This window comes from Ochotona princeps, chromosome 22, assembly GCF_030435755.1.
Source record: "Ochotona princeps isolate mOchPri1 chromosome 22, mOchPri1.hap1, whole genome shotgun sequence".
Taxonomy (NCBI): Eukaryota; Metazoa; Chordata; class Mammalia; order Lagomorpha; family Ochotonidae; genus Ochotona; species Ochotona princeps.
The window spans coordinates 20913969-20929170 of NC_080853.1; the positions used below are offsets into that span (position 1 = coordinate 20913969).

The window sequence follows — 15202 nt, forward strand, 5'->3', positions numbered from 1 at the left end:
TAAGAGTATTTGTTCATCTGATCCTCTCTGTGAGCTTTGTGTGCTCACACTCGCATTGATTTTGCTCCAAATGGGGGAGCTGAGTCATATTTGCCAGGGTTGCAGAGCGAATTCGGAAGAAGTGGACAGAGGACTTGAACCCATCACAAGATCAGGCTCAGCATTGGCCCAGGAGGTCAGCATGGAAGATGGGCCTTTGTGCAATGGTCTCTGGCCAGAGAATCAGAAATTCAACTCTTGGTCCTCCCCTAGATCTTGCTGTGTGGCCTTAGGCAAGTGTCCCCCTCTCTGGGCCGTAACCCTTGGGGTACAGAGGCAGGCCTCACTCCACACTCATTGGCATCCTCTCTACTGCCATCTGTGAAACCAAGCCTGCAGCTGGCAATCTCTTGGCTCCTTTCCAGTTCACAGACCCTCCAAGCAGCAAAGGGTCATGAACTTCCTTCTGCCCCACAATGCCAAACGCCCCGTCTGCCAGATGACCCTCTTCAGACCCAGCCAGGCTCAGTGTCCCATCCACTCAAAAGACTCAAGCCAGGGATGCTCCATCCTAGCAAAAAACAGGCTCGTGGCTCCAGGACCTCTCCCTGTCCCGCACAGCCTCCATACCCCTCACCCAGCCCCTAATAGCGTGACTTTTCGGGAACCCAGGCCTCCAGGTCCCCTACCGCCTACCCTGAATCTGCCATCATCCAGAACCCAGAGCACCTGATCAGAGGGCACCCACCTCTTTGGTAAGGGCCCGGACCGGCCTCTCTTCTTGCCTGCCCCTTCTCCCCCATCTCCTGCGCCGCTCTCCCAGGCGGCACTCGAGTCCTTCCTACACACACGCTATTTTTGTACCATCATCTCTCCTTTCCTTCCCCTTCCCCCTACACTCACTTCCTGCTTTTCCTCCACCTCGGCCAGGCTCCGAAAGATTCGGGTACCCCTGGCTCAACCCCAGCCTCACGTGGGGCCCTCAGCTTTGGGGCAATAGGGGCAGGGCCTCTTGGGGAGTGGCAAACGGCAGAACGTGTCCCCTGCCCCGCCACGGCTCCATTCCGCCGCCGCTCGGCTCACAGCCTCCCGCGGACTTCATCTGTGGTCAGAGTCCGGAGCAGGGGAGGGCGGCCGCAACTTCCCCAGTCTACCTTAAGAGCACCGCGTAGCCAGCTCAGCCAGCTCGCAAAGCCGACCTTAGAAAAACAAGTTTGCGCAAAGTGGAGGGGCCCGGCCTCTGGGCAGCCCCTCGCTGCGCCTCCCCAGCCTTCCAGCCCGGCGGGTGGTGCAGGTCCGGGGCTGGCGGGAGTGGGAGGCACGGATGGGATGGGAGGGGTGGGGGCCGGGGAATGAGCGCGCGCGGGCCTCGGCCCCTGCCATCCCTGGGCCGCCAGCGTTGGCTTGTGCGGTCCCGATCCCGCGGGCTGTGCCGGGGGCTGCAGCCCAGAGCCCGCGCGGGGGTGCCGGAGCCCAGGCGCTGCGCAGCGCGGGGGCCGCCGCTGCCCTCCGCGGCTGGGCGCGCGGCGCGCAGCCCTCGCTCGTTCCCTCCCCCGGGGCGCGCTGCTGGCGGGGGGGGCGCAGGCGGGCGATCACCGAGAAGGTGCCGGCGGGGCCCGAGCCCCGTAGCCGTGCCGGGCAGGAGAGCGGGCGGGCGGGCGGGCGGGCGGGGAGCGCGCGGGAGGGAGAGAAGGAGGGAAGGTGGGGGCGCCCCCCCACCCCCACGCGCGCTGCCGGGAGGGCGGGGGTAGCGGCCGGGACTGCGGGACCCGGAGAGAGAGAGCGAGCCGCCGGCGCCTCGAGAAGTCCGGGCGGGGCGGGTGGGCCGCGGCGGGGGCGGCCCCGCGCAGCGGGTTCGGCCGCTGCCCCGCGCCCTGCGCTCCTCGCGTCCCCTCTCCCGCGCTGTCTGTCTCGCTCTGCGCCGCCCCGCGCTCTCTCCCTCGCTGGCTCGTTTGCTCGCTCGCTCTCTTTCTCCCCCTCTCGCGCCTCTCTGTGTCTCTGGCCCTCTGCCTGGCTCCCTTGGGTCTGCTTTTCGCTCCTGCCCCTCTCGCCGGCCGTCCTGGCTTCGCTTCTCGCGCTCTTGGGGTCTCTTGCCTCTTCCCCCCGCCGCACCCCCCTCCCCGTCTCCCGATCTCTCCTGGGGAGGGCGGAAAGGTGGCTCCTCCGAAAATCGCAGCGGCGCCGGGGCTCCTAAGCCACTCCGGGCGCCTGTTCCGGGGAGGAGGGGGGGAAGCCCGGCCGGGCGGGGGGTGGGGGGGAAGGAGGGGGGAGCCTTAGTCATTTCCCTGCTCCAGCCTGTGCCCGCCGCCCGAGCGCGCACTCACGGCTGCTCTCCCTCCTCGCTCTGCAGCCGCGGCCCATGGAGCCCGCCGGCCCGGCCCCTGGCCGCCTCGGGCCACTGCTCTGCCTGCTGCTCGCCGTGTCCTGCGCCTTGTCAGGTAAGCAACCCCCCTCCAAGCTGCCCTCCGCTGCCTTCCCCAAACGGCGGCGCTCAGGCCTCCCAGACTCTGTTGCCGGGAGCCACTAGGCTTACGTCTGGCAGCACTAGTCAGGAGAAAGAACTGCTTGGAACCAGGGTTACAGGTGCAGAGAGTGAGGCCCAGAGAGGGCCAGCGACTTGCCCAAGGTCACACAGCCACAGATCGAGCTGTCCCCGTGGGCTGTGGCGGGTGCCGCACAAGGCTGGGCACTGGAACATAAGGAGGAATTGATTCACCCTGGCTCTGCCCCACCGATCTCAGAGCCGGGCTTGTGGGGGTGTCCCAGCTTCACGAGAAAACCCTCTCCTTCCACTTGTCTGACTTTGGGCTGGGAGAGTGAGGTTGGAGGCAGAGTTCTGGGAGCTGCCTGGAATGGAGCTGTTGCAGTGAGGGGAGAGTGAGCTCTCCCTCCTGTATTCAGGGTCAAGCCCTGTTTGTGTGTGCATGGGTGAGAGAGAGCCTGGCAGCAGAGGGGAGCTGCTGCGACCCCTTGAGCCCAGGGGGAACGCAACCACTTGTCCCTGTAGTGGCTGGAGCTTCTGGCTGTCTTGGCTCCCTCCACGCGGCGCTCCGGTCCCCCATTTCCCTCCTGCTTCTCCCAGGCTTGCAGGCAGCTCCCTGCAGCTGCGCTGCTGTTACCTGTGGCTCTAGCACGCCTTTTGGGTTGGCCTACATCATGCACCTGGCTGTCCCCCTGGCAGGCGGGCTCCTGTCTGTGTTCTCCAAGGGGTGAGGTCACCATTCCCAAGTCCTGCTTCTTAAAGGGGTTTTGCCAAACCCTAGGGCTCCTGGGAGGGTGTGGACTGGAGGGGTGATGAAGGGAGGCAGGGGAACATGGGGAGAAGAGTGAGGATCTTGCCCGGCTGCTCCTGGGAGCTGCAGTCCAGGTCCTTTCATCTCCCAGCCTTGAGAAAGGAGGTAGAGATGAGCTCAGTATCCACCCCACCCCCGTTGTTGGGTTTGCCGGGAGATGGTAACCATCTGATAGCAGTGAGAAGGAGAACTAGCAGAGTGGGTGGAAGCAGAAGTGGGGGCTGCGCGGCAGCCTGCCCTGCAGTTTCCCATGAAAACTCTCAGGATCCACACGCTTCCCCTCCTCCCCCCACTAGCCCAACCCCATCTCAGTTACAGTTGGGCCTTGGCCAGGCAGAAGGAAGCCCTGATAAATTCCATGTGTCTCTGGTGAGTGACATCTCGGATCCACTCCTTCCTGCCTGGGCACTGGCCCTGCACAGCCTGTACAAGTCCCCAGCCACTGCCCTGCTGGCCTTCCTGGCTTGGAGTGGCCAGGGTGCCTGTCACAAGTGCTTAATGTTTGCAGAAGCAAGGAACCGGGCCCAAGTTCATTTCTGCAAGTCTGTTCCAAACCCTTTTCCAGCCAGGCCGCTGTGATGCTGTCCCTGGCTGACTAGCACTGAGCTGGGCAGCTGGCCTCTCCCAGGGCTGCCACTGCCACCCTCCGTGTGAGCAGCTCTCCCCCTTTGCCTATAAAAACAATCTATAAAATGGTAAAGATTGGGCCATAAAACTTCCGTTCCAATCTATTCAGCATCAATAGCCTGAAAAAGTGGGAGCGGCAGAGGGGCCTGGATTAACTTGGAGATAAATAAATCTGAGGAGGTGAGAATCAGTTGCTTGGTTGAGGGTGATGGGGAAGGGATGGGTTGTGGTCCTAACTGCTGGAGCTTCCCAGCGTCCTTGAGTCTGTGTTCTCTGGAGCCCTGCCCCTCCACCCCAAGGGGGGTCATGGAATTCACCTGTTTTGGCTAAGGGACGGAACTTCAGGTCCCCAGCTCTCTGCAACTCAAGGCCTGGAATTTACAACAAAGCAGAAGAGAGCAGATAGAAACGCAAAGAGGTAGAAGAGGGAAGTTGTCCAATTTTCTAAGCAAATGGATTTGTTCGAGTGAGAAACTCAAATGTCAGATTGAAAAAGGTGGCTGTGGATTGCCTGTATTCCGCGTCTCTGGCAGCCAGGGGCGGGAAGAGGGTGGGGGTGGTGGTGGGTGTCACGTGACTGCTGTGTCTTCACATGATCACCGTCTGGGGGAGAGCTGGTCATGTGAATGATGCTGGTTGGGGTAGAAGTTTCTAAAGATTGCCTTAGGCATGAATGCTGCCAAAAGGAAATTCTAAAAAGATGCTGGTGAAGTCACTACCCCGTGTTCACCCAGCCAGCGCGAGGCCTGTTTCCTCAAACAACTGCACTGGGGAAAGAAGTGCCAGGGGCCGGGGCTGGCAGGGGGACACCTGGGCTGCAAGTATCTATCCGTAGGGCCTGCCACTGCACCTGCTTAGGGTCCCAGCCTGGGACCTCTGAGTCAAATTCTTGGTTCTTCCTTTGCTGTGGTCTGCAGGAGACTTGGCCCAGTCAAGGCTGGGAGAAGAGGGTGGCAGGCCCCCCAGCTGGAGTTACGCCCTTTGATGGAGGCAGCCTGCTGCCTACTTCGCCTTGCTTCTGGACTTTCCTAAGTGGTGATGGTAATCTCGCTTCCTCTTTCATAAGAAGAGAGGAGGGGTTTGGCTCTGCCAGGCAGAGGCTGTTGCAGGTCCCTTATAGACTGTCGTGTTCTCCCGGTACTTTCTGACTGCTCGTAATGGCTTTACGGGCTGTGTCATGGTGTGGTCATTCCTTTACTCGCTGGTCATTCAGCACGTATGAGGTCCTGATGTGACACACCTATGGAGAGAAGGGGAGATGAGCCGAGGGTCATGAGACAGTCACCTGCGTGCCAGGCCGGGTACTGGATGTGCAGTCTTCTTGCTGGAGTCTGTTCTTAGCCCCCTGGATGATAAAAAGCGAGTCCCAAAATGAGGTAGAAACTTATCCCAGGCCTTGGTGCCTGGGGGGCTGAGGGGAGAGATGGACCAATAGGATCAGGAGGACTGGAGCCAAGCTGGAGGGGTGGAAGGGAACTCCCTGCTGGCTCACGTGGAAGCTCAGGCTCCAGGCCCAAGTCTTCACCCGTCTCCCAGGCGCCTCTCAGAAAAAGCCCATCGCGGATGGAGGCAGGGCCAGGCCCTGCAGCCTCAGAGATGCCACCGCCCAGGTGCTGGGGCTCCTGTAAGAGTCCCCAATCTGGGCCACTGAGCCCCTGGAATATTCCTCTATACATCTTCTTGGTGCCCTTTGCGACAGATGGAGAGGGGGTGTGCGAGAGGAAGGGAGGCTAAAAGCGTTGTACAGATCCCACACGTCCCTGCTCACTGCTTCCAATGGCTCCGTGCGACAGGTTCTTGTCTTATTTGTGGTCTCGGACTGATGGAAGGCACCTCCTCCCTGCCTTCCTGCATGCGCTCAGACTTCTGGCTTGTCAACACGGCTACATCATGTCACTCTGCAGCTCAGAATCCTGGAGTTGTTGGCTCGCCTGCTGCCTGCTGGCCTTGGTCCTGCTGGCCAGCCATGCACAGTAGCACCTGCGAGACCCCCAGCTTTCCCCTGCCAGGCTGGGCCATTTACTGGCATGTTCCTCCTGACCATCACGTTCTGTCAGGGTGCTGCCCACTCACGTGCAGCCTGACCCAATTTGGGAAACACTCTTGTTGTGCAAGCGCATGCCCTTGGCTAAACTCTCATTCCTGTTCCTCGGCTCCTGCCATCCCTGACAGCTGGGAATGCCCTTCCCTGCCCCTCCTTTTGTGCCCGTGTCCGGATTCCGCTCATCCTTTGAAGTTCAACCCCTGTGCCTGCTGCCCCAAAGAGTTGCACTTATCTCTGTCACCTCCCCAGGCTCTTATCTGCCCATGGTTGGGGCTCCTAGTGACTTCCTCCTCACTTTGTCCCCACAGACATGTGAGTTTGGCTGTCGCGTCTGATTGTGCAATCCAGGCAGCTGTTTGGCCTCTGCATGTAGAAGCTAAAGACCCTTGGGTGTCATTCCCAGCCCTCCTGCCTCCTTGGATGATTTTATTGAACTTCTCTGTGCCTCAGTTTCCTTATCTGTAAGTCAGGAGTCCATTAGGGGTTAGATTTCAAGGCAAAGGCAGTGAACGCACACAGCATGCTTGAAGCCATGCCTTGTAGGTTGTCAGCACTTGGTCCACACCAAGCAGCATAACGTCATGCACATTTTCTTCTGTTGGAGTTTCCCAGTCTGGGATTTGAGGCTGACTCCTGTGAGGGACCTGGCACATAATGCGCCCTCAGAAAACTATATGAATCGGTAGCAACAGCCCTTCTTCAACTTGGGGTTTCGCCCCTTAGTTTTTATGCTGGGTTGGCCCCCAGCTGGTATGATTCAATTCCCTGTCCTTGGGAGTGAGTGTTGTGATCCCAGCCTGCCTCTAGGTGTCTCTATCTGGATCCATGGGTCTGGAATTATCCATTCCAGAGCCTTGGAAAGCCGAGAAAGCTGGGAGCTGCAGAGAGACAGGGACTGGTGGAGCTCATCCAGCAGCATCTCCGGGGGCTGAAGGTAGGGGACACGCAGCACCCCGTGGCCCAGGCCCGGACTTAGTAAAGCTGGGCAGCGCTGGAGGATGTAGCTATTGGAGGCAAGGATCTGGCAGGCTCCCAAATTCTGCAGGGAGTAGAAAGCACTAATGGGAACCATCATTTCTGGCTACTCTGTGGGCTCAGCACTTCGGGGGGTATGCTCCCAAGGGTCCTCATGGCCACCCTGGATGCTGTGCATAGCATGATGTGACCCGTCGACTGATGAGGAAATTGGGGCTCAGAGACACGAGGCAGTCTGTCCAAAGCGGCACAGGAATCAACAGGCTCGGCCACCAGATCTCCTCACGTTGTGTCCACTCCTGTCTTGTGTTGTGTGCCAGTGGATCCATGCATTCATTCTCATATTCTCTCTCTCTCTCTCTCTCTCTCTCTCTCTCTCTCTCTCTCTCTCTCTCTCTCGGGAGCTGGGCAGCAGGTGTTCCCACGACCCCCTGCTGAGGCAGGAAGCGAATGTTTTCCCAGCTGAAGCTGCTGCTGCTTTCTTGCTCACATCGGGCTGGGACTGGGGCCAGTCTTCTTATGGAGCCCCTGCAAGATGGATTTTCCCTGCCAGGGGTCTGAGCAGGCCTTTCAGTCCAGGGAAATGCAAAGCAGCAAAGGTGGAAGTCAGGCACGGTGGGGGGTGGCCTTGAATTGGTTCTTTGTGTCTGTAAGGTTTCCTGGTCCCTTCTCTGTGGGCACAAGGTGTTGGAGCTATGGATTAATGCCAGGAGCCTGGGCAGATCAGGTGTTCTGATCAAGAGCCTGGAGTGAGCCAAGAGCTTGGCAGCCGTAAGGGACAGTTGGAGTAGGTGGGTGGCAAGGCAGGGGCCGCCTCCAGTGTCCCTCTTCGCCAGCCTGTTGGCACTCTCAAGGGCTGGGAGACCCAGGAAGAAGGAAGCAATCAGCGGAGCACTTGGCATGCGTGCGTGCGTTCCCACTTTCTTATCTCTTTCTTTGGGGGAGATATCAAACATATGGGCCCTGAGAAGGGGTGACGTCATGTTCCCAGCCTCCACATGGACCAGCTCTGGTACCAGCCAGTCCTGCCTACCTCTTGCTCCGCCTGTGGGATGTACCAGGCACCACTTCCCCATTGCACCTCTGATGCACTACTGTTGGTGGGCACTACCCTCTGGTCCATGTGTTGTACTAAAGCGCCCCGGGCTCACCCCCAAGTGCTGAGCTGGGCTGCTCCCAAGGCTGCTTGGCTAGAGAGAGTGAAAGCCAGGATCCAGCCTCCGCTTAATCTCAGCACTTTGCTGGCCTTCTTCGAGATATTTCTTGGTGAATATTCATTCAGCAAATACTTGAGAACATGTCCCGTGGGTCGAATGTGGCTCTCAGGGTTGGGGAAAGCTGCCCTGAGCAAGCTGCAGAGACACCTGCTCTCTGGAGGGGCTGGTGTTCTACTGAGGAAGCCAAACGAATCCGAATAAACACTCAGACACAAAGTCAGGTAGAGACAGTGCCAGGAGGAAGTCAGAGCAGGATGGAGGGCACAGGGGAAGAGCTGCCCTTACATTAGGAAGGGCCGGGGGGCGGTGGCAAGGCTGCAAGCCCTTCCCATGTGTCGCTGAGATAGTGGGGAGGCCCAACATGGCTGGAGTAAAAGGAGACAGGTGGCAGTGGAGGGGAAATGGTCAGCAGAGGCCAGAACCGGACCTGGCAGGATCAAGTTTGCCGAACACTTCAGGCTGTGTGCCCAGGTCCTTATGCTTTCTCTTATTTCATTCTGTGACATCTGGAACTACTGCTGTACCCATTGGACAGATGTGGAAATGGATCCTCAAAAAGACCCAAGGACACACAACCTCTAGGCACAGAGTTAAGAGTTGAGCTCCAGCCCCCTTTTTGCTTCTACCCCGGGTCTCTTCACCCTCCTCCCCCATAGCACGTGAGCAACTCACAACTCAGGTCATCCTTGGGTTTGCTGCAAGCCTTGCAGTGGCTGTCCCTGAGAAAAAGCATTCCTAGCCAGTGGTGGCTCCTGGACCTGGCTCTCTGACGTCCTCTCTCACCATCTTCCCTTGCCTCCATGGTCTTCAGCCTCAATGAGCCACCTCCTGCGTCCTTCTCCACAGGCACCAGCTGCTTCGCATCTCGGGGTCTTTGCACTTGTTGCTGTGGCCCCTACAGCACTCCTGAGCCTTGCCCAGCCCCCTAGGATACTCTGTCATAGGACACTCTGGACACTTGGCTTCTGCTCTATTTGCCGCCTCCCCAACCCACCCCTTACTCCCTGCCAGCAGGTGGGTGCATCTGCTAGTTGAATGGAAGAATGAGGCAGGTGTGAAAAGAGCAGACTTAGAGCCAGGAGGTCATGCAGGCAGTGACCTTGATCTGAAAGTTGAACCTGAGCCCTGGCTGCCATGCATGTCTGCCTGTGTGACCTGGATCATACCCCCTGGGCCCTTGCTCCATGTGCTACCACCAGTAAGTGCCCAGTGAGGCCAGGAGAGGTGGCTAGGAAACCCCCCAGTTCCTGCTTTAAATTCTGCCAAACACATCAGAATGAATGCACATGGGGCACATTGTTAGTTGGCCGTAGTTAGAGCCAGCTTCCTCTAAGGGGGTAGTCACAGCACAAGGCTGCCACGATAGAGGGAGGTGGGGGTCAGACCTCGTTGAGCCTGGGGCTGAGCCCTGGTGGAATGAAGATGGTGGGGTCCCCAAGGAGGTTCAGGGAGGCATGGCATGCCCCAGGGCAGGGTCAGTGCCGTTTCCGTGATGGCTGAGTTGCCATCAGAGTGGGCGGCGTCTCTGCTGTATCATGTAACCCCCAGTAGAGACCTGTTCCCTTGCCCCTGCAGCTCAGCCTCCCCTTCCGACACAGGAGGCTCCATTTTGCTGTGAGTCCCTTCCCGCTCGGCCTCAAGTCAGGTTCTGGTCTTGCTCTGAATCCTGATGAGCCGAGGAACAGGTGTCTTGCCTCAGTCTTCCCACCTGCAGAATGGAAGTACTGCCTTGTTCCTCCCTGCACAGGGGACCTGTGGAGGGTTAGAATGAGGGACAGCCAAGTAAATTGCTTGTCCGGAGCAGCAAAAAGGAATCCAGGAAGGGTTTGGGTGAGGTCACAGCTGGCTGGTGCTTGTCGCCTGCTGTCTGCGGCAGAGCATGAAACCTTGAATGAACACATGTCATTTTTATGGGAGCCTTCATCTCAGCTGGGAGACCTTGGGAGTCCGGTTGCTGGACAGGAGCCTGTGCGTAGGTGTCTCCAGGCTCCTGGGTCTGTGCCCTGCCTCCCTGGGTCAGAGTCTTTGCCCTGTGCTTCTGCTATGAATGCCCAGCCGCATGGTAACAGCTGCTCAGCTCCACTCTTGACATACTTAGCCCCTGTCAACTGCAGGACAGCCCTGGTGCTGTTGGTGAGATTGTCACATGATTCCCATTCTACAGATGGGTGACAGATCCAGAGGGCTGAGAACATCTGGGGGTCCCTGCGGGGCAGAGTTAGAATCCAAACCCCCATGCACATTGCCAGGCATGTGGTCATGCCTGAGGGCCTGCTCGCAAGGGACACATGCCATTCTGGGATAGGAAGATGGGTGCTCTGTACTTAACCAGGGAATGGAGGCTACCTCTAGTGGAAGGTGATATGGAGCAAAAGAAGCTGAGTCTGAAGGAGTCAAGGGAGCAGATACTCAGGGGATGCCACGTCATACCCCAGAGGACAGGCTGTGTGGGCCTCCTAGCCCCAGGGCCCAAGCCCTGTGCCATCTTAGCTCCCTGAGGTTCCTGTGGCATGGAGGGGGCCCCCAGGGTCTTTACCTCCTGCAGAGGTGGGCCATTGTGCCCAGGTCTCAAGGTGGAAATGACCAGGATCCAGCGGGAGCTCCAACTTGCTTCTCATGCCACACTTCTCCCTATTTGTTTCAGCCTCAGTGCAGGTGGCCGTTTGTAGCGCAGCTCCAAGGTTGTTTCCACCCAAAGGTGTATCCAGCGGTGCCAGCAGAATGCCCGAGCAATGACCTGCCTTTGGAATGGGCACCCGACCAGCCTCAGGCTAGCTGCCCAGCAGCATGCTTAACCCACACACACAGCCCAGAGACCCCATCCTCATCCCAGATTGCACAGGGCCCTGGTCTTGCTCCTGCAGCTTTATCCTCACTGCTCTCCTTATCGCCTGACTCTGCCAGCCTTCCAGCCCTAACTCAGGAAGTCTTCTCAGATTCTACTCCTCCTCTGAGACCCCAGGGCTCCTCTCACAATAGTGATGGTCCCTAGCGTGATCATTGCCCCTGTCCAAGACTGCCTCACAGACAAAGCAGATCTCAAGGACTAGGGCCTGTGGCATCCAGGCAGTGCCCAGGGAAGTTTGCGAGGGCAGGGAGGGCTCAGGCCCACTGAGTCAGTGCTGTCAGAGCCCCAAGCTACCTTAAGGGGAGCCTCTGAGTTCACGGGCAGCCCACGGAGTGAATACGGCTCCTGGGACCCTCTGGCTCCCTGTCTGGATCACAGGCCCTGGTGGGCAGTCCTAGGCTGGCCCATTCACAGCTATGCCCTGTGTTTAGCACGTGGTGAGCAGGTGTTCTAGAAAGGTTAGAGTCCCCTGTGCAGAGTGGGGACTGTGCAGGGCCTTGAGTGCCAGGAGCTGACTACAGGCTTGAGTGAATTGTCTTTCCCACCCTCCCCCTCTTGCCACCGCGTGCAGGGAGACCCCACCATGATGGACAGTCTCGCAAGCAAGGATGTGTAGACATGCAGGTGCATAACAGGTCATAGCCTCCCTGCCTCCCCACCTACCATCCTGCTCTCGTCCACACATCCTTGCACTTACATTCATGGGGACAGCATGCCATCACTCACACCCCCACCAGCACACCTCCCTGAACACACACACATTCACGTGCATGCCACCCCTGCAGTCACCTTCCCCCTCAAAAACTCACACACATCTCCATGCTCACACCCTGCTGGGCATCTGTCCCTATTCCCACGCATGCCCAACTCAGATGCTCTCCCCTGTACACAGCACACAGCCTGCGTGCTTGGGCACACCTGCTGCCTTTTGGACACACCCCTGTGCTGCACCCACAGGCCCACATATGCACGTGTCCTCAGAAGTGCAGATGCTTAAGTTGTGTACATGGTTGTGCATGGACCTCAGTCACGTTCACACGTGGACTTCCACGCACTCTCAGCACTGGCACTCCTGTATCTCCTGTACACTCTGCCACCCGTTGTGTGTCCTGGTTCTCTACCCTCTAGCACTCCGGTGTCCCTGTGGCCTTCTGCACACTCCCATATGTCACTCTCTCGCCCACAGCCACCAGACTGTGATCAGATGAAACCAGAAATGGCACTTGATGGGCGGTGTCAGAGAAAGGGGTGCCAGGCTGTCTCTCTTGTTCCGGACATCTGGGGAACGCAGATATTGGGCTCCTTGAGTGTGGGGACCCCAGAGGGTCCCTCCTGCCGTGGTGTTTCTGGACAAGCTCCTGGGCCAGATAGTGTGCAGCCACCTGGGCCCAGCTGGCTGTCGGGGTGTGTCTGGGCCAGCTAGGCTCTCCCTAGCCCAGTCAGGTGGAGCCTGGAAACTTCACACCCTGGGTGTGCGGTGGCACGGCTCCTCCCTGCAGCTTCTGCTCCAAAGTTGCCTTGGGTTTTCATTAGGAAATCATCTGTGCTTATCTTCCCACTCCTTAGGAAAGCTGTTTCCCACCCCCCCTTTTTTTTTTCTAATCTCAAAGCCACATTGTGGTTTTTGTTTTGTTCTTGTTTGAAGATTCATATATTTGAAAAGCAGAGTTGCAGAGAGGAGGGAACAGAGAAGGAGAGAGATCTTCCATCTGCTGGTTTACTCCCCAAATGGCCACAATGACCAGGACTGGGCCAAGTGGTGACAACGAGCCTAAAGCTCCAGCTGGGTCTCCCATATGGGTGGCAGCAGCCCAAGCACTTGGGCCATCTTCTGCTGTTTTCCCAGGTGCATTAGCAGGGAGCTGGGCCAGAAGTGGAGCAGCTGGGACTTGCATTGTTTCCCATATAAGATGTGGGTACCACAGGGAGTGGCTTAACTTGGTGTGCCACAACACCAGACCCTGAACATGATCTTTTTTAAAAAAAATCAAAGATGTCTAATCCCCATGCTCTGTTTTCAGAAATGCTACCTTACTGCATCTCTGGGTGGTGTTTCACACAGGCTTGGCCAACTGAACAAAAGGAAAGGAGTGTTGGGGGCAGCTGGTCAGAGGGCGGGAGGTGGGGGCAGAGACACGGGCTGGTGCCGCCATCTCTGGGCAAGCTGGGGTTCCTTGTAAAGCAGTCACTTGCATGATTTCTTCCAAGTCTGTCTTCCCACTTATGTGCAGGTGCCAGGGGGACAAAGGTACAGCAGCTACTCTGTAAGCCCTCACCCAGGGCCTGGTATGCCCCGGGATACACGTGCCGGTCCCTGGCCTCCCTATGACGTGGGATCCTGGGATTTGTGTGTGCTGGCTTCTCCAGCAACAAGGTCACACACAGGCGGTTTCTATTTCCCTTAGACAGTGCACTTACGTGTCTAATTTCATTACTTTGATTTTTTCCAAAAGCAATCAATATTCACTGCAAAAACAAAAACAACAAAAAAAAAACTTTGGTGGATTCAGTGACGTAATGAGCACATATGCTTGCCCCAGTCCTGTTGCTGGGCTGAAACATCATGACCTAGAGGTGTCTGCCTTCTCATTCTAGACACTTTTCTCTGCACATGTGGTTGGTCCTGCAGCTAGTAAGGACTTCCTAAACATCTCCCAAGCAAAGTGTTAGGAGCTGGGGAAAAAGCAGCAAACAGACAGGCTGTTCATTCCAACAGTTAGCACATAGGTGACATGCATATTGCTGGTACACAGTTTTTAATACAGTGACATACTGTGAATACCCTTTCATGTTGATGCAGTTTAAAATATCTTTAAAAAATACTCAACATGGTGGGGGGGGGGAGAGAAGAGCCCCATCAATTATAGGTTCACAGCCCACAGAGAGTCACATTTTATAGCTTTGCATAGTGCCTTGCCATTGCTCATGTATAGCTTTATTTTACAGTCAATGAAAGCAGAGTTTTTCTTTCCGTTTATTTTCCTTGCACAAGTAATGCCAGCAGAAAACAACCCATAAAAGCAAAATCCCAGTTACTCTTACCACCTAAAATTAACCACCACTCATCCTTATGTGATTTTCTTGGTAAATCTGCCCTCGGTTTGAATCTGCCCCTTGCTGACCAGCTCTGGGCTGACAGTATGTTTCCAGTGCCATTCTGCCCCATGACCTTGAGTCCTTGGGCCGAGTCTTCCTCTCCCCAGGACTGTCATTGTCCAGCATCAGACACCACAGCGATAGACGTGACCGTCACACAGACTCACAACCCTGCTGTCTCTCCCTTGCGTGATAGAATATTCCCAATTTCTCAGGTTTTGTTTGTTTGTTTTTATTGGAAAGGCAGATCAGATTTATGGGGAGAGAAGGAGAGACAGAGAGAAAGATCTTCTATCCCCTGGTTCATACTCCAAATGGCCATAACAGCCAGAATTCAGCCCATCAAAAGCCAGGAGCCTGGCGCTTCTTCCAGGCCTCCCAAATGAGTGCAAGGTCCCAAGGTTTTGGACCACCCTCCACTGCTTTCCCAGGCCATAAGCAGAGAGCTGAATGGGTAGTGGAGCAGCCAGGACTCGAACCGGTGCCCATTTTAGGATACTGGTACAAGATGAGGATTTAACCACAGAACCATAGCTGTTGCTCCAGGTCCCTACTTCTTGTTTTGATGAGAACATTTCTGTGAGGAAAGCAGAATGTCTACACCCATCCCTGATGATCCAAAGGTGTGATTTTACCTTGTTTGGATTCACTCATGTTCTAACTAGCTCACATGAAAATGTTGATTGTAATGATCACTGATGATATGATATGAGATTATTTTGTTTCTATACTTTTTTTGTTATCTCTAAATGCTTTGCGATCAACGGCTTTTATTTACATAACCAAAGTATAAGTTTAAATTATAGGCTATGAGAAACAATTTTCCATATTAGCCACAGTCAGAATAGTGGCTTGGTATGATGGTCGTCATCCCAGGGAGGGAATAGGCCATGACCTACTTAACCATCCCCTATCCTTGGGCATTCAGGTTTTCCCCAGTTTTTTCAAAATTATGCAGGAAACCACGTGTGTGAAGTAACCCAGGGAAAGCAGGTTACTCCACTCCTGCAGCCCAGCCCGCCAGACGGCTTTCCGCTTCAGGGCCTGGGAAAGCCTACCTAGCTTCCCTCCACTCCAGGAGATGGTTCTGTCCCCTTGAACAGCCGCTTCGCACTGCCAGGAA

At 56.6% G+C, this 15202-nt stretch overlaps 1 protein-coding gene across 5 annotated transcripts in view; it reads left to right on the plus strand.

Moving 5' to 3' along the window:
• The first annotated feature begins 948 nt into the window (after positions 1-948).
• The window catches only part of LOC101520581 (tyrosine-protein phosphatase non-receptor type substrate 1), a 34350-nt gene continuing 20096 nt past the window's right edge, over positions 949-15202 (plus strand). For 2 of the 5 annotated variants that reach the window (XR_009247439.1, XM_058679439.1), the window contains exons 1-2: positions 950-1273; positions 2330-2417. Coding sequence is in view for 4 of the 5 variants with exons in the window: in XM_058679439.1 (XP_058535422.1) it covers positions 2339-2417 (79 nt within the window). In the remaining variant the exon portion in view is untranslated. Of the gene's footprint in view, positions 1298-1419; positions 1583-2329; positions 2418-15202 lie in introns of those variants that run through there. The other 3 variants (XM_058679440.1, XM_058679442.1, XM_058679441.1) reach the window with 3 other exon arrangements.